The sequence below is a fragment of the Apteryx mantelli genome, chromosome 2, assembly GCF_036417845.1.
Source record: "Apteryx mantelli isolate bAptMan1 chromosome 2, bAptMan1.hap1, whole genome shotgun sequence".
Classification (NCBI taxonomy): domain Eukaryota; kingdom Metazoa; phylum Chordata; class Aves; order Apterygiformes; family Apterygidae; genus Apteryx; species Apteryx mantelli.
Window position 1 is genome coordinate 99,145,125 of NC_089979.1, and position 19,075 is coordinate 99,164,199.

The following is a 19,075-nucleotide window of genomic DNA, read 5'->3' on the forward strand; positions in this document are numbered from 1 at the left end:
ATTTTGGTAAGGGGCAGAGCAGAGCCAGGCAGGATAGCATTCAGCCTCCTTTCAGTTTTGTCATGCAATGCAACATCAAAGCAGCATAAGAGAATTAAAAGCAATGTTTCAAGCAGCAAAATGCCAGCTTGTTAAGTAAAAAATAGAAATTGGATTTTGCTAGCATCGCTTGATATGCAAGCATTAACTAAAACATTTCAACATAGCCACGGTGTAATTTAGAATGGAAAAACAACTTCTAATACTATAGCAAAAAGGTTGGGTGGACTTAAAGCTGTTGACAATGTTTTATTTTCAAAATTAACTTCCAGTCAGCATGCAATACACTTGGCACTTTGACACCCACTAGAGATGTTTTCTGTACTGACTCCCAAAACCACCTCAAGCATTTTCTAAGCTCCTGAAAGGTCGCTGAGTAAGTGAAGGACTAGAATCAAAGTGGGCAGAAAGTATATGTCTCATGCACTCTTTCTTGTCTCAACAGGGTTGCATTAAAAAAATAGAAAACACTTTTTTTTGACTGATAAAACTGAAGATGACAAGAATTTAGAGAACTATTAGACCTTTAAATAGGATGCTGTCAATTATTTATACAAAATGATCAGAGCACCCTAGTGAACAGTTTCAGTATTTTTGAGTAACCATGTACACAGAGAGAGTCTTTGAAGACAGTGGCCATTACCACACTGGTAACATGGGCTTTTACTTATATACGCACATATGTTTCCTAAAGAAAAGCACTGCATTATAAACTTAATAGATCTCTTGAGTAAATTTTTTCTGAGCTTTCCATTATAGACCAATTTCTGGCAAGTTATTTTCAATTTAAATTCGACTTTGGTCAGTAAGGAAGCAAATTTCTTATTCTGAAGAAGCAGTAGGCTTGGATACCAGGAACTGATGGCTGCTATATCCAGATTATGAAAATGCAGACACAATATATAGTTACAGGACAGAAAATGTAACACTGAAGCAAGATCTAAAATAGTAAACACTGAAAGCTCACTCCAAAGGCTTGTCGGAAGCAACGGCTATGATATACATTGGAGATGTGCAGGAGCTTTCTTACAAACCAGCAGAGCAAATTAATGTCCCGTCTCAGCTGTGTGTCACAGGCCCATTTCAGGGCAATATCCAAAGGCAAGGAAGATTCGTCCAGCATGTGGGGTGTGTAACGAGGCTTTAAAAGAACTCCGATTCATATAGCTTAAGGTGAAGGGGGAACAGTCAAGCCTTCACTATTTAAAAAACAAACAGGAGAGCTCCAGCTGTTATAAAGCAGGCTGTGCACTTCATGGCTGGAAAGGTCTGCAGTTGCATTTATGTATTTGCTGCAACCTCAGAAGCCCATTCCTGCTTGGTCCTCAGGGACTATAGCAACAGAAATAATAATGTGTGTATGTATTTTTACTACAAAATGCATGATTTGGTCCTAATAAATACGAAAACTATGAGAGAAGAAGCATGCCTTTCTTTAGCGGAGCCATCCTGCTGTTTGATCATTACTTATACTCTGCTGAAAGGTTGCCAGAACTACTTATACCACTTAAGAGTGAAAAAGCAACTCCTACCACAAGGGATTTGGACACCTCTCAATTGACAAGAGAGCAAACTTGTTCTGGATTACAGAAGTTAACTTTAAATCTTGTTAAACTAGCAGTCATCACAGTGTTGCCTCATTCTGCTGCTCATTGTACAAGGCTGATGAGAGGGACTCTACAGTATTGAAAGAGAAGCAAGGAAAATACCCACTCCTCCTGCCAGGTGACACATTTCTGACAACATCTTCTAGGAAATAACAAGGCTTTTTTCCTGCCTAACCACCACCACAACAACAACAACAACAAAGTCCTCTCCCATGAGAAAATCCCCAGGACAGTGCCCAGGGTATTACTGAAATAATTACTTCTCAGGCTTATTTGGACTGTGTATTAAATGCTCCCCACCACTCTTTTAATTTTAAGTTTGTAATGCAGTGTTCTCCTTTTCTGCAGACCGTAAACACACAGAGTAGACGAAGCACATCAATACTATACCAGGCAAAAAAAAGAGCAAAAGTTGAAAACTAACAGGCGCCGGCTGAGGTTGGGCCAAGACGGTGTGGTTTCCAGCTGAAGCCAAAATGGTGTCTGCTCTTACCTGGCCACCTGCAAAAATGATAGGTGCAGAGGCAGGTTTGGGACGGTAGGGGATGGTGGCACCTTTGGGTGGGGACTGCAGACAGAAACACAAAGCGGTCAAAATGCAGAATGAGGCAGAGCTCTTATAAAAATCTCTCCTTACCTCAGTCACCTCCAAATACAATGCACACAGCTGATCCCATCCCCATCCTACCCATCCCTCCCCACAACCGAGGCCAGCTGTCCTTGCTTTTGTGTGCACACGCACAGTCCTGCCAGCATAGCTGACAAAGGCAGTGCTGGCGCTTATGGCTTCATTACCACAATGGTCTGATGAAGCTATAAAGCTTCATTAAGCATTTCAAGGCATTTCAGGAAACACAAGTTTGAAATTTGTTGATCTTTTCGAAGAAGCTGGCCTATGTTCTCACTCTGTTAATACAGAACACATTCGGTTTATTGAGCTTTCTTATACTGTTACACATCCAGATTTCTCGTTTTATCAACTCAAGTTGGATGCTCAATTGCAGGTTAATGGCCTGATCCCACCTTCCATTTGACTCATTTGGTGAAAATTCCCTCCGGCTTCAGTGGGAGCATAGCTAGGAGCTTTACAGCAAACAGGAGAGGAATTTATTCCCTGGAGTTCAAGTTCGGGACTCAAAGAGAAAATACCTGACTAAGGCTGACTTTCTCCTTATAAATAAAATGGGAGCACATGTCTGTAAAACAGGCTTCTGAACGGTGCCCTGATCTCAATGCATTAACTGCAATTTAAAAAGATAACAACAGTAACACTTCCACCACTTAATACCATCGAACTAGTTATTTCACTTCAATAGAATTGTTTACTTCCAAATTAAACATATACCACCAATTATAACACATCCATTTTCTGAATTCTTTAAATGTTTGAAGAAACAAATTGTAGTGAAGTCAGGGCCTTTTTGAAGAGTGTTGCTTGTGTTTTACCTAACTCTAAAATTAAGTACTTTTTATGTCAAAACTGGTTATGTAAAAAAATAATGGTTCTGTCTGCTGAAAAATATGACTGTGCCTCTGATTTTGAGAAGTGGCTTCTCTCGTTTTCTTCAGCAAATAACTGTCTTCTGTGAATGTCACTTGTACATTGGACTATACGCTCTATTCACAAAGCTGATGCTTATTATGTTTGCTAATAACTGAAGTTATTTTCCAATATCTGTCCTCCTGTTTTCTTGTCTTCTATAAAGAAATCCTTTCCTCACAGTAGTCCAACAAAAACTGAAGCAAGAGTCACTTTTTCCAGAAAAACACTGGGGAATTGATTAATTTGTAGGCATCTATTTGCATAAGGCTGTATGTCATTTTGATATGAGGGCTGTATGTTATTTGGAGGCATGGCACACTTCTGCACAGCCAATAGCCATACTGCAGTATCCGACACTCCGCTGTTTTTCCTATCTCCCGAGGAAGGAAGAACAGCAGGGTGTCAGACATCACAAGGAGACAGCTCTTGACTAGGCTTGGTTTAAAAAAACAACAACAACAATAACAACAAAAAGAAACAAAAAAATTTCCAGCACAAAACATGATAAAAATGGAGATGCTTCATGTGCTGTGTCAAAAATTATGGTTACTAGGTCAAAACATTTCATTTTGATTTGCTGAGATTTGTTTTTTTCAAACTACTATTCAACTTTATCATTATGAGAAGTGTACTTGTATAAAAGTAAAGGCATTTTCAGCAATCTCAGGATTAAAATGCCCAGATTTTTATATAAATTATGTAATTGAATGTAAGAGCTAAAAAAAGAGTCAAAATGAAACATTCTGGCCTTATGCAACGTTGTGATCCTAAGAAAACAGAGAGCCCTGATACAGCCTAAATGGTGGTATTCAGAGTTATTTCTGTTTGAAAGAAGAGCTAGTTGTTTTTTGCTCTAATCCGCATCAAAGGAAAATGCTTCTCTCAGAACGGACCAGAATTCCATTCTGGACAAATTAGGTTTTGTGGTTTTGGGGCTTTTTTTTACAATGTCCCGACAGCCCTGGTCTGTGGTTTCTAGAGCCTGCTTGGAGTGGCATGAGGTGCTCTAAGCTACTGGGCAGGGCATGGCCTGCCAGGGCCCCCCGAAATTCTGGACATGGCAAGGGCACGCAGCACCCTGAGGCACCCAGGGCATGGGAAGCGTGGGAGAAAATGATGATTTTGAACATCTCCCAGATGAGAGTGGATGCTCTTGTCGATTGCTTACCTCGAGCATGACCACGCAGATTTGCTTCACGCACTGGATGATGGCATCGGGAGTGCCCGAGATCGTCACTGCCCGCTCTGTCGAATTTGGCAACATATCGCCTGCCACTTGCACCTGGGCTCCTGTGGACTTCAGCAAAGACAAACCAGAGAGCAAATCACTGTCAGGGAGGTGATGACGCAGGCTAAAATCCAGGCATGCACTCCTGGGAAAGGAGGCGATGAGGTGGAGCCACCTTAAACCTGCTCTCTTCTCTGTTAACTACTTGTGCAAATGCACACACAGATGCAGTAATTGGGCTCTGGTAGAACACAAGTTTGTCTGCTCCAGCCGATCTGCAAATGCTTCCATTGCAGGAAGGTTAGTTCCCAATAGCTATTAAAGCAGCAAACTGTGACCTGAATTTCAGAAGCAACCTTTTAACCCCCTCAGACAACTGCAACACTGATTAAAAAAGAAAAAGGTAGAACCCATTACTTTCTAATGACTGACAAAAATTAGGAAAAAAAAAATTTGCTGATAACTGAAGAGGGTCTGCTCATCAAACAAGCTGCAATAGCAAACAACTGTTTCCTTAATCCACTGATGGTTGACTTCACTTCTCTGGATGAAATCCGGGGCTGCTTCATACTCTGGAGTATCTCATGATGGTGCAGGAGCTCTTCTAAGTTATAATTACTGTTGATCAAATATATGCACATCATCAGCTTTTAGCTCATTAATGAACCCAAGGAGGTAATGAGCTTTTTTTTTTTTAATTTGATCTTGGCACTCATGTATCTTAGTTAAAAAAAAAAAAAAAAAAAAGACAGACATGAGGCCAAAATGATCTCTGATATTATTTCACAAAAATCCTGAAAGAATTTTTCAATCAATGGAAAAAACATGCATTTCAGATTGACTTAGCATTTTCACATACACAATACAATCTATACCTGACTGTTATTATGATGCAATATTTGGGGGGTTGTTTTTTTCTGTTTTTTAGCAATCATTGATTTTGTGCCAGTCAGCAAGGAGTTAATTTATTTTTCTGATGGTCACATACAACAGATCTTACTCTTCTTTCCAGAGACTGATTAAATTACTGATTACATCTTGTGTTCCCTGCTGTTTAAGGCCAGAATATCCATTCCTTGTTCTACAATAGGCTTTGGAATTTCACCGTAATTTGATCAGTCTGTTGTGTCTTTCTTTCCTTTTTTTTTAAATAATCTTGTCTTGAGAATAGTACAACAACCATGCAAGTCGTTCCTAGGTACCTGACTGAACACAAAAGAGCATCTCCCATGCAATTGGTGTGCAGAGCGTTGTGTGATGATGAAAATCAGAACGCATCTTGAGATGGATGCTCTGGTTTTCAGTTTGACTGTATTGACTGTTTAACATACAGTTCTGGGGATCGGTAAATCTAGCATAAACTACTCTGCCAAATACTGCAATTGCTTATGCATTTGCTTTGAAAGCTGATCTTGTTTACTTTTTGACTTTAACTGTATGTCAGCAATGAAAAACCAGGTAACATTTTGTCCATTGCCTTTATGCTTAAGAAAATGTACAGTGTGAATTCATGCTGTGTTAGCTTTTCTCAAAAGACCTCTTTGGCCAAACAATATCCTTTTACTTCCTTGTACTACAAGGGTAGCTAATGGCTTTAGAAACTCTACTCACCAGCATAATCATTTAAGCCCTTTAACGCCCACAGGCCAGCAGACCGATCCGTATGGAATTCATAGACCAACCCATGTCCTAAAAGCACTCACCCCATGTTTTGCATGAGATTTCCAATATATTAAAAAAATCTGTAAAATCTGCAGCTATCCTGTCACCAGAGTGTAGTTCACACTCATACGTGGTACTATTCCGCACAACTAAGAACTGAGCCTGATTCTCAGTTCATGACAGGTCCACAGGGCATCTAAAGGACCCTGGGGACCAAGGGAAATCGCGTCCTGTGGCTGAAGTCATCTCCGAGTGAGTGCTCCGGGAGCAGCTCCGTCTTTGGTAACGGCTAGGCTTCAGCTCGACTTCCTCTGCTGACTGCCACTTTGACAGCACAAAGACATTCAAAAGGTTTTCTGGTTTGACCAGATATAAATTGCTAGATGTTAACAGTCAAGTGACTGTATGGAATTTGAGCCAGAAACTTCCCCTGGGCAAAGTAAGGTGAATATCTTACTTCTATCCAGGGAATGCATTTCAACATACCAATATTTTGTTCCATCTAAAATAAAGTTCTCTGACAAAGTTTTTTTGAAATTAAAGAAAAAAACAGAAAGGGTTTCCTATGACCCTAATGTTTGTGTAGAAATATTGTTTTCTTCCCCTCAGTGTCATCAGGTGGCTCCTTTCTCCCACAACTCTAAAGCAAGTTTGAAAATAAAGACTACTGAGGACTGTAACTCACTGGTTCTCTGATGAAAAATAAAATAACAAAATTCCAAGACAAAAAATCTGATTTGTAAGCAAGCTTTTACCTGCAGGTCTCAGATGGCAGGGCTCCCAACTATTTTTTGCAAGTTTACAAAAGACAACATGTGTATGTTATTATGCTCTTACTTCCCTGTACGCAAGGGTAGAAAAGACCCTGTCAGTAGAGATCAAATCCTGAAAGGTCAAACTAAGCCACCAGAAGGATCTTGGTTAAAAAACTCTTGAAACAATCAAATTTGAATCCAAATAAAGTAATTTGAAGAAATTGAAAGTCAATAGAGTAAGGCACTTAACTGCCCTCTCTGATCACCCCTCCTTCCACTGCTAGCATAAACTAACATTTCATAGCAAAAGCTGGACATATAATTTTGATCAAAGCATTTCCCACTACTTTATGACACTTCAATTTTTCTTTCAGTAGAAAAATGTTGCTTGGCTTTTTTTTCATGTTTGAAATGAAAATTTAAAGTTCAATGAAACATACTGTCTTTAATCAACATTTTGAAAAAAAATAAAACAAAGGTAAGTTTCATTTTGGTAAAGACTGTCAAAAGCTTTTGTTTTGACACTGTCAAATGAAAAATTGATCAGAACGTTAGTTGATATTCAACATTTTATTCTGTGTTCAGATGAATATAAATGTAGATGAAATACTGTCACTTTCTAAAGAGTAAAAATCCTTTTTCTGAAAAGTTCTGTTTAGATTTTCCCTACATTACCTTAGCATGCATCTAATTTTCTTGTTTGACTGATGAAAAACACCCAGAGTCTCAGCCTGGTATGTGCTATGTTGGTGGAGTCATGTATATGACAATTTAAATGGAAATAGTATGATCATTTTTGTATTTTGTGATTAGAAGAAAAAGGGGTTGTTGGCATGGTACTTTGAATGGATATCCTAAGACAAAGTCTGGACTAAAAAAAAATCCATATGGCTTTTCCAGGATTGGAATATATGAAATCAGGTCACTGGGGAAACAGCAAGATTAAGGAGACACAGGAAAGGAGTATGAAAATCAATTAGAAAACAAGGAAGTAGACCAAGCATTTGATCTACTAACCTTGCCACCCCAAGGCTACTTGGGCCTCACTGGCTGCCAAGGCTCTAACAGATTTGGAGATGACTGCAACATGCAGACCTGCCATCACCTAAGCATTGCTGGGGGGATTGATGCCTAAAAAGAAACTTGGCAAGCCATTTCTGTTGCCAAACTGTTGCTTTGCTAAATTGTGTATTGATTTTTGCAGGGTTGTTTGATTTTCCTTTTCTAAACTTCGCCTGAGCGCTAGCTGTGAGTTACCATAAGAGCTTATCATAATGCCGGAACAAAGACTAATATATTGCAAAGCTGTTTTTTTTTTTTTCCCTCATTTCACGTACTGTCTTTAGCTTGAAGGAAGACACACAGGTACAGATATGCTGGACACCTGCTTGCCCCACAGCAAGACTTTTTCCAGGCATTTCACTTAGCATGTATTTACAAAAACGCGGTCAGCACACTGCAGCAGAAAAGGGCAGGGGCTTTGCATGGCTGCACTGGGACACAGAGTGGCCTAGTGTCCCCAGCAGCCCTCCCAAGACTTACCTCCCTGATTTCTTTGATTTTGGAGCCTCCTTTTCCTATAAGGGACCCACACTGGCTTGCTGGCACGACGAGTCGCAGTGTTACTGGTGGTTTGCTGGTCACTGTGCTGTTTGTCATCGAAGCGTTTATGTCCTGCAACAACGACATCACTAAGAGCTGGCTGAGGATCTGCCAGGCCTCTGAAGCGTTAACGGGCTCAGGGCAAATGCTTGAGCTGTGCTTGAAGAACTGGGGAGCGTGAGACTAATTGTGTTTTTTCTTCTGCTACAGGTAAAGCAGCCAGCTCTGGGGAGACGTGCCGTGAGCCTGAACCGCATGGGGTACCTGTGCCCCAGCAGCACCTCTGCTGGCTGGCGCTGCGGGTCCGAGCCGAGGGAGCAGTGGCAGCCTCCGAGGCAAGGCCGGGAGGAGGACACGACATCCTTTGTCAGGCCAACTGAAGCACGTGGGAAAAAAACAAATGAGCTTTTGGGCTCCCAAGCCCCCAAATCCTGCTTTGATCCCTTTTCCACCCTCTCAATTAGAACATGTCTACCAGGTGTCTTCATGTTTTGTGCAACTTCTTGCCGTTTTTGACACAAAGGAAGAAGTTAAAAAGGGGAATGACAGCTTTCAGCTGGAAGATGCGACCCTGCTATATCATGTTTGTGCCAGGCAGTGGCACACTATCCTCCAGAGGAGGTAAATAACCCACTTCAAAGCCACATAGCACAACCCCTGCAATCTCTCCCACGTGCATCTCATAACTGGCCTGGCCTCAAAGCATTAATTGCACTTAGTGCCTTCAAAAGCACTTCACAAGCATTAGCTCATTGAGAGCCGCAATTCTCTTTATTTTCTCCTAATTTAAAGGGAGCAAGAATTAAACATGTAGGCTCAGCATTACACCCATAAAGGAGTCAGACCAGGTTAAAAATGCAGCAAAATAGAAATGAACAACAACAAAAAATCCCGTCCAGAACTGCAGACTCCCAAGTAGAGCTGGCCAGAAATTTCCTCACAGAACGCTCTTCTTTCCAACTGCAAGATTCCCCTTTGTTTAAATTCTAACCTCTATGGCCCTGTATACATTTTCCCAAAGTTTTGACAAATATTAGATTTAAAGCTGCTGTCTTTCCCCGGCTGCTCCTCAGCCAGAATGGGCTCCCAGGGAGTGGGAGATGCTGCAAGATCCTGTCCCAGGTGTGAAGCTTTGCAGCAGCCCTAGTTTCCAGTATCCCCGGCTCCAGGGCGAGAGAGGTGGCCCAGAGTCACAGCGCCTGAGGCTTGCCAAGGCAGCTCTGAGCTCTGCCGAACCACGTGGCAAATACATTTCGCAATTTTTCTTCACTGGTTTCTAAACAAAATGTTAAACCTGCCAATTTCCACAGCAAGCGTAATGGGGCTGTGGGGTGGCTCCTCGGTTGGTACCTGATCATCACAGCACTTACCTTAGCTGTAGCAGCAATTTAATATTTGACATAAAGGCATCACCTCCATTGCTTTTATCACCTTTCCTTTCCCCCATCTTCTACAGCCAAGCAAATTCTTTATAAATGCATGCAAATGGCCATGGAATCCACCACATTTTTGCAGTTTAGCTGGAGAAGGGCTGACTACCAGCTCTGCCTGCTAGTTTTTTCAGGACTCAACTATCATGCGTTTTTGCAGTGGATTATGTAAACTTATTTTATATATTATGTAGACTTATACCCCAAACCAGAGCTGCCCCACTCACCAGTGAACTTACAGCTGCATTTCTTGGGTCTCAGCCCCTAGCTTGGAAACCACTGTTCTAAAATGTCTCCTCCTGCAATTCCAATGACCCAGCTGGGTTAGTGCCATTTTTTCACCTCTCTCTTTTTCCTCTGAAGTGGACACTTTAATTGCTTATGTGATCACCTACTTAGCGCCTAAATTTATCATCAGGCTGCTAAAAATTGACTTTTATCTAGAAAGGTTGTCAAAGTGGAGCGATATGAGGCTGCAAAAGAGCAGCACAGCAAACACTCTTCCAGGTCTCTCTCTCTTCTATATGGCTGCATTTTGAGAAATTTGCTAATATAAAAAAAGTGTTACAGGGCTCCCATCTCTTTCTATACCTGCTTAAGCCCAGCTATACAGCTGTACAGTTGAAATTAAGAGTTCAAGGAGTTCATGTCAAAAGTAAAGAAAAGTACTTACTAGAGTACATCACAGTTTAAAAACAGCCCTGCATCTTGCTATGCCTGAAGAGGTATGCAGAATCTAATGATGACAGCTAGTGCAAAGGGCAGAAATGCTGTAATTTATAAATTATTCTGACTGAGCGTGTTGATGGACTGAGGCTGTGGGCACTGGGAAAAGGATACTGTGCAGACTACACTGATCCTAGCTGGTAACTACTCCAGCCTGGTTTCAGTTCTACTGATAAGCTACAAGAGCTGTTGTCCAGCCATAAAAGGGCTGAAAAAGCACTGGTGTGAAAAAGGGAATGACATATGTTAACCTTCCACAGGCATGGATGGGTACAGTCAACTATGCATGTGATGGTTTAAGAGCAGACTAAGCTAAGACTTGACTGCCCACCTTTTAAGGTCTTTTGCCACCTGCTAGTTAGTGGAGCTGCACAGAGCACGAACTCTTGGGAAAGGGACATGCTCTTTGGGGGGATACAAAACAAAGAGAGAAAATCCCTTCTCCTCCTTTTTTTGTTGCATAAAAGGATGCTTAAATATATCTTAACTCATGTAGTTCATATTTTTAACACAGGCAGGCCCAGCTGTATTTTAACAGGGTAACTGTTTAAAGTAACTCTGATAGCAGCATTTGGGCCACCAACATAACCAGCTAACACAGATGTAGTGTTAAATCAAGTCCATTCTAGTTAGTTGGATGTTAGCTGAGCTGTTCATCTCACAGGACTTCACATATGTTTTAAAAATAATATTTTTTCTTGGCTAAAAAAGGCCCTCGCTGAAATGGAAAGACCCGAACAAACAAGCACGTTTGGCACTTTCTCATCTGATAACTGTGTGGGACATCTGAAGGCTCAGGGTGCAGGTATGCATGATCTCACATGCCCTTTGAAGCTACTTTTATCATGTTGAATTCTCAGGCAGGTCTCTTTCTACAAACTAAAGATGACTCCAAGCCAAGATAGCTCTTGGGATGTGTCTCATTTCTCTTTCTCCAGGCTGAAGAAGGAAACTTGCAATCATGGATGAAGGTCCTACTCTTGTTAGCAAGGGTAGAGCATGTGAGAAGAAACTAGAAGAGAGACAGGGTGTTCATCACACACAAATGCTGCTAAAATTGTTTGATAATGTCTGCTGAACATTTCTTGAATAGTTACGCTATTACCAAAAATTGTTAATAAGTCCATTTGTTCACCCTCAGTAAGAGTAAAAGGTCACTGGGTTTGCCCAGCAGTTGCTGCAAGGGCCAAATTCCAGGTCTGGCAATTGATGGTGCTATTTAGATTTCTTAGAATGAGTGAAAAGAATATTTTATAAGAAAAATGATATTCTCTTCTGGGATTTTCTGTTTTTCTTTTAATACCCGAAAAAAATCTCCAACAAAAAGATATGCATGACAAGTAACATCCAATAGTTAGATCATTTCTAATTTCTGAAACAGGACTTTATTTTGCCTCCAAAGTGTTAGAGTTATCTGATTTTATCAACAGGAATAACTATAAAAACACAATTTGATTATATGATACAGTTCTGTTTACCTCAGTTCTTCTAAATATAGCAGTATAGCAGTAAATATACCAGTAGCCAATTATATTAAAATTAAATACAGATACTTCAGAATACATAACCCCAGTACTAGATCTGCAGCAAGTGCTAATATCCTTTTGCTAGGATTCCACATTAAGATTCCAGATTATCCTCTAAAATCTAAGAGGGTAAATATGCATAAAATCCTCTCAGAGGCCTGAAATTCAGATTTCTTTGCCTCTTGCTAACTACAGCATATTCAAAGATAACTTGGTCCTGAGGGGGGTGGAGAGAGGCAGGGGTCCTGAATCTGTGCAGTATGCAATGTCTTTTTTGAGAGATTTTATTGGGTACCAGTTTTGATGGGAACTGGCAGGGATTATCTCTGTTAAAGATTCCCTCAGCATTTTTCAGGATAAGTGCCTAAACAGAGTGTGTTCCTCACAAAGATTATTGTCAGTGTTTCATGCATCTCTCTGAATACAGAAACTGTGCTGACAGGTTAGGGCACAGTCTGAACAGAGCAGCCACATACAGCAAAATGGAAGAGGAAAAGCAAGCAGAATTTAAATGCCTGTACAAAACTTTGGCAAAAATACCTCAATTCCTATGAAAGGGCCCACTACTCTGTCCTGAATAGCATGCAAACCTTTAGCACAAAACCTTCAAGCAAAAATGGTTTTATCGACAACAGATCTCCTTCTTTCTCTCATAACAAAGATTTGCTCTTTCATAATTTTTTTTTAAATAAGAATAACTTCGTCGACTACTCTCTTTGGATTAGAGGGTAGGGTGCCGTACAGGGAACTGTCTCTCGAGCTATTGTCCCTCAAGGGGCGGTACAAGGTGGGTAATGAAATGAAGTTGAGGAGTAGATGGCAGTAGCCAATTTTAAAATTGGCCTGGAGAGAATTACTCTCCATGGAGTACAGTGTTCTTCAAGATTCAAGCTTGAGACCAATACTATTTCATTAACAGCTGGTTAGGAAAAGAAAATTAGTGTGCATATAAAATGTACTGTGCCACAAAACTGGGGGACTTCATCAGTATGTTGAAATATTGCAATATCATACAGGAAGATCTGAATAACCATGAAGGATTGGAAAAATATAAGTGGGATGAACATTTGCAGTATTTAAAAAAAACCACAAAACAGTCATTTATCTGGGAGCTACTAAGAAAGCCTGTCAAGACCTAGGAGGTTCCTGCTGAAAATACCTGTGGAAGAGCTGGTGATTCCCACTAATCCCAGAATGGTTGTATGCAAAACACTTCACCACTCTCAGGCGAGGTACTCCCAGCAGTGGCAGGGATATGTTGGCATAATAGCCAAGACAGGGAACTGTTAGTGCTATTAGATAAGCCCTTGTGGAACTTCATTTGCAACCTGTCCACAATTAACGCATACATTTACCATAAACTCAAACAGGGAAAAAGTAGGAAGAGATGATTGGAGTGGCAAGAGGGGTGGAGAATGCATCTTATGAAGACTGAGCTTGGCTCATGTAGGCTGGCAAAGGCAAGGGTGTGAGGGCATAAAACTGTTTTCTAAAAATATGTCTAGGAGAGAAATCCTCAGGGATGGAAAGAATTACTTAAACTAATGGCCAGTGCTGGCACAGGAACAAAACTGTATAAACTGCTTATGAATGCATTCAGGTGAGGAGTGAAAAGAAGGTGTTTAATTATCGGAGAAGTGAGGCTGTGGATCCATTAACAGGAACTAGGAAGAATCAAACTAGTTTTTATTATATTATGAAGGAGATTGCATGACATGCTGCTTATGCTAGAAGACAACTGCATCTGATGACCCACAAGCTCTCTTCTAGTTCTTTTACTCTAAATGAGAATAATCACCACAGGTAAATAAAGGCACAGGGTAACATTTCCCATCAATGCCAGCATCTCCTAATGCTATGGGAAAGCATGGAGATTAACCTCACTGACAGAGAAAAAAAAGTGCTCTTAAGAAAGGGATTCAAATCCTTGCAATTTAGTCATCAAGGTGGAGAGACAGCACCTTTCTCCTGCTGTGGGTGACTCAATCCATGTATTTGTAGGCACTTCCTTTAGGAGGAGGCAAGTTCTCCTCTGCAGACACCTCTGCCTCTCCATAGAGTACAGAAGAGACGCCTATGCTGAACATTTGGCTTTCAAAAGTAAAGAGAGTTAAATCCTCTCCTAAGAGACCAGCGTATTCATGTAGCCTGCTGCCTTTTCTTCGGGGGTTTCCATTAAAGTAGTGACCATGACCAGTCATAGGTGGTCCACGAAACTTGAGGAAATCTCAGCACTTTAGGTACATACATGCCCAGAATGGTAATTCTACAGTAAATTGAGCACCCTTTTGCCTCACTCTTAGTGCCTTTATTTTAATTAATTTTAAAAGCCAAGATTTAAATATGGTAATTGGTAATTATGTATTTTGTTTTTAAAATAAAAATTTTCTAGTTGCATGAATTATATATTCATTTTGACATATATAAAATTTACATCAATACCAAATGGAATCATATAAAAGCAGAGTTAAAAGTTATGCAATTATTCTTTTCAAATCAAATCCACAATGGGACTAGAAATTTTCCAAGACATTTTTCCTACCATTAGTGCACATTACTAGAAGCAATTGCTTTTCCCTGAAGCCTCCAAAAAGCAAAAGAAATGATCAAACAGCTTGTAAATTGACCCATTATCTTCTTCAGTGTTACTGCCAAAAGCATTTATAAAAATACAACCACTTTCATTGCTATTAAATAGAACATTAAGCAAATCATATTTAACATTAAAGCAAACATGAGAAAATTCGAAGTGTTTGTATTTCAACTTGAAGAGAGAAAAAATGTATTTTATTTGCTTACCTCTTCAAATTTTAGTGCAATCATAGAAAAAGCTTTAAAAATTGCATCTGTTGGGCCTGTTATTGTCACAATTCTTTCTGGACAGGAGCCTTCTGAAATATTGATTCGAGCACCACTCTGTCAAAAAGAACAAATATTTTTCAAACGTATACTCCCTGGGGAGTAAAGTAAGGAGGATTAGGGATATAGTTTGGGAAGGAATATCTTGAGGCATCTAATTTATCCACTACAATTGCAGCCCCAACGTTATATAATTTCAGCATAAACTGATCACGCGCCAAAAAATCATCTAGCTGCGGGAAGCCAGACTCTGTCTAGGTAAATACTTACATAGCTTTCATCACACTGTGCAGATTGCACCTCTGTAATTCAAAGTTACAAATAATTACATGAGCAATTTTTTCCTTTCCTTCTTGCAGGATTAACCTTAAATAGGGCTGAAACCACAGAATTTCAGACAAGATTATTTTGTTTTCTTCAGGGAATATCAACTTATTGGAGGAAAGATTCACTTCACTCTGGTTTGGACCTAAGCTCAGTCCTTGATCTTTCTAGCTAGGCATTGCTTTACAGCATGAACAAGGTTCCTTACAGATGAGTGTCATAGGAAGCTAGTCAACGAATATGCTCTGAAGCAACCTTAATTAGTCCCCCTTATGTCACCATGGCAGTGTAGAGAAGGCCCTTACAGCAGAGGTAAATATATTTAAGAGGATCTTAGTGTAGATGAGAATGAAATCCAGTCCAGGTGAGATCAACCCTACACTTGCTCTGTGGTTTTGGTCATGGAAAGGTGTTAATGCCTTGTTAATAACAAGTCACTGGAGCTTCAGCTGCTCCACAGACCCTGACCTGTTTAAGGATCTTGGCCTGCAGCAAACGTGAGATAATCTGAGTTAGTCCGGCCCTTTGCCTTCTCCTGTGCAAATTAAGTTACCACAAATCAGTAGTAATCCACCTGCATGTGTCTGAGCCTTTATTCATGTGTATACTGCTGCTGAACAGCAGGATGTCATATTTCCCCATATAACAGCAACCAAGAAGGAAAAAAAACCCTATTAACAGAAAAATCTTGCTGTCACAGACTCAGCTGGCAGATCTACTTGATGGTTCTAGATAAGAAAGGGCAGCAGACACTTCTTCTGACAGGTGAACCTAAGTGGGATTTGCTCTAATCAAACATCAGCATTCAATCAGGAAGGGGATCCAGGCCTAGGGCTAGCTTAAACTGGCAGAAATGTTTGGTTGCAGTTATCAAACACAAATCGGGTTCCTTGGGAATCAATTCTGCAATGCGCTGGATGGGAGTTTTGCCAGCCAGCGCTTCTGTAGGAGCCCGACCTCGGCTACTCCACTGGTGACTTCATGAAAAGCAAGGCTCTCACTCTGCAACCACAGTCGCAGGAGTTTATCTGAAAGATTACTCCATAGTGGATTGTCTGCAGCCAAAAATCACAGATGTTACTCCGCTGATGGACTTCTGGTCAAAGCAGAGCTATTGCACTTAAAAGGTTAGGTTTTAAAATAAAATGTGGTGGTCTCCAATACTTTTGTGCAAGAAGTTAACAACACAGAACAAAATGGCACAAAATGGCTTTTTTGTATTTTTCCTTAGACACAAAGCTGTCTATGACCTGCTCCTGACTGACACAGCAGGCCAAAGTTGTGTTTTTTATCAGAAAAGTCAAAATAAAGTTGTGTGTGCATGCATTTTTAAAGTAGAAATTAAAAAAGCAATGCTAAAGAAAACAGTCATTTAAAAGAAGGATCACAGTGCCTGCTAGATTATCATCACATGGAGACATATCATCCTTGTCCTGTGTTGATAGTAAAGATGCATAAAATTTCTTAAAACAAACAAACAAAGCAAGCCTTTCATAATTAAGTGTAGGTGACAGTCCTGCATAGCTTTTCAGGACTGGAAGGAGAACATTTGACATTTATCTTGAAAAACAAACCAACCAGGAAGTATAACTCTTCTGTAAGATGTTTGACTCTCAGAAGTCAGGAGCACTTGGAATTTATGCCCAAAGATGTCTGCCTGTGATCATAAGTAACAAACTACTAATCAACTGGCAGGGTCACCTAGTCTGTGGGAAATGGACTCTTCTTTAAGTTTAAACAAATATACAAATATTTTGAAGCATAGGATGAAATCACTATCTCCAGAAATGGAACTGTGAACCCAGGCAGCCTGAAAATGAGCTCCCGGTTGTGTATATTTAAAAATGTATCACAATGATTTTCTTTACTACGAGTATTTTGAGATTTTGCTGCCCGAGACCTTCTACCAGTATACGAAACAACAAAGCAGCTGGCATAATAATGCATTGCGGAGATATTAGCACCAAACTGATTCTTCTTGAGGCATCCTCTATACACTTTGCACTCCTGAAGTTTTAAACAGTAGCATTTGTCTTTGGACTTACTCTTTAGGCAAACATTTGAAAGAACAAAATATTTCAAGGACCTGCAGATTGGATGTGCTGATTTGCAGGACAAGCGGGTCCTTAAATTCCGCCCGGGAGCCAGGCATAATCCTCTAGAGGTAGCGCAGCTCACTTTGGGATAGGGGTACAAGCCTATGAGCACCGGGGAGACTGAAGTTTATGCAGCTTACTTTTAGTTAGCCTTTTTGTATTTACAGCCTTTTTAGTGCATGTGAAATGGCCAGCAGTGCAGGTCTACCCTGTGTACATCCCACTAAGAGCAGCAAAGCAATGAAAAGTTAAGTCTACGCTGTGATGCGGTAGAGGGACACTTTGGCTTACGCACGTCCGGCTCTGGCTCTGCTGAACTTCGCGTCTATCCCCAAACTTTAGGCAGCATCAGCCTAAAGCCTGGTTTCAGATTTTGGAAGCTCTCTACAAGGAGGCTGAGCCACATGCAGGCATGATGTTGGTGTGCCAACAAAAGAAAGAGTGGGTTTGATGCACTGGATCATGCTGGCTAAGGCAGCAGCAGGCATATCGCTACAGGGCTGAAAAGCTCCAGACTGCTGCGGTGATAAGGAGGTTACATTAACCACAAGGTTTAATTTAGGGCAGTACATTTATACGATGACACCTTGTAACAGAGTGACGATGTTAAACTGACTGCCCACTTGGTGGCACTGTCGCTCCACACATACTGAACATCACCAGCGCTAGAAAGAAATGCAAGTGAAGACATCAATGGTTGTCTTACCTCCTCCCTCATCTTCTTAACCGTCTCACCTTTCTGTTAACAAAACAGAAGAAAAGTTAGCCTGTGCTGATGAAGTGAACTGATACACAATATTTTGACATGAAGTTAAAGAGCGAAATTTCCTGACCTTTCCAATAATACTTCCAACCTCCTGAAATAGAAAAAAAAATACAGTAAGTGAATGATATGATTCGCTGAAGAAGAGCATTTGCTAAGCTCCTAAGTGATTCCACTAACCACTTATCTCAAATTTGCAATGAGAAGCACAGCCCCGCTCTGTTACTGCTGTACACAAATATGCCACGTTGTATACAAAGGGGCCGACTAAAGATGTGGCTTTACAGCTTACTGATGGCGCAAGAAAAATACCTTTCACAGAAACTGAGCCTGAGGTTACAGATCAATTCAATAAATACAGATAAATATCTATACCAGGGAATGAGAGGTTCAAAAATAACAGAGCTACACAACCTACTAGAGAAAATGGGATCTGATACAAGCATCAAAATAATTGCTGATCTCACTGAAGGCACGCATCTATCTTCTTTTCACCAAGTGATAGCTACAGTTGGATTTCCATGCTATCAAGTGTTATTGCAAAAACACCTGGTGGTCTGTCTTAATCTCTCCTTTAAGCACTTACAGAACAGTAATTGCTAATCATTTTTTAGGGATTTGGGAATTGCTACTAGAGTTCCAGAATCTTACACGAAGGGACGGAAAATGCTGAGAAACTTTGCTGTGAACTTGCAACAGAATGATCTGGCAGTTCTGGCAACATCCCACAGGTTTAAAATTTGGCACATAACCAAAGGCAGCCAAACTGAAGCTAGTAACTCTAAAATCATAGTCCAGACATTTTACACAAGTCACACAGGTGTAACATCAGACTGGAAATTACCTGATGGAAAGGAGACCAGCTAAAGGAAAACAAACACCTCTCCTGTATTCAGACCGTAAAATCTACTTCCA

At 40.5% G+C, this 19,075-nt stretch overlaps 1 protein-coding gene across 3 annotated transcripts in view; it reads right to left on the minus strand.

Moving 5' to 3' along the window:
• LOC106492873 (poly(rC)-binding protein 3-like) overlaps positions 1–19,075 on the minus strand; it is a 153,197-nt gene that overhangs the window by 33,576 nt on the left and 100,546 nt on the right. For all 3 annotated transcript variants that reach the window (XM_067291160.1, XM_067291161.1, XM_067291159.1), the window contains exons 3-8: positions 18,231–18,254; positions 18,104–18,136; positions 14,918–15,034; positions 8,377–8,508; positions 4,358–4,486; positions 2,071–2,214 (exon numbers count right to left, since the gene is read on the minus strand). In XM_067291160.1, the coding sequence (XP_067147261.1) occupies positions 2,071–2,214; positions 4,358–4,486; positions 8,377–8,508; positions 14,918–15,034; positions 18,104–18,136; positions 18,231–18,254 (579 nt within the window). The remainder of the gene's footprint in view (positions 1–2,070; positions 2,215–4,357; positions 4,487–8,376; positions 8,509–14,917; positions 15,035–18,103; positions 18,137–18,230; positions 18,255–19,075) is intronic.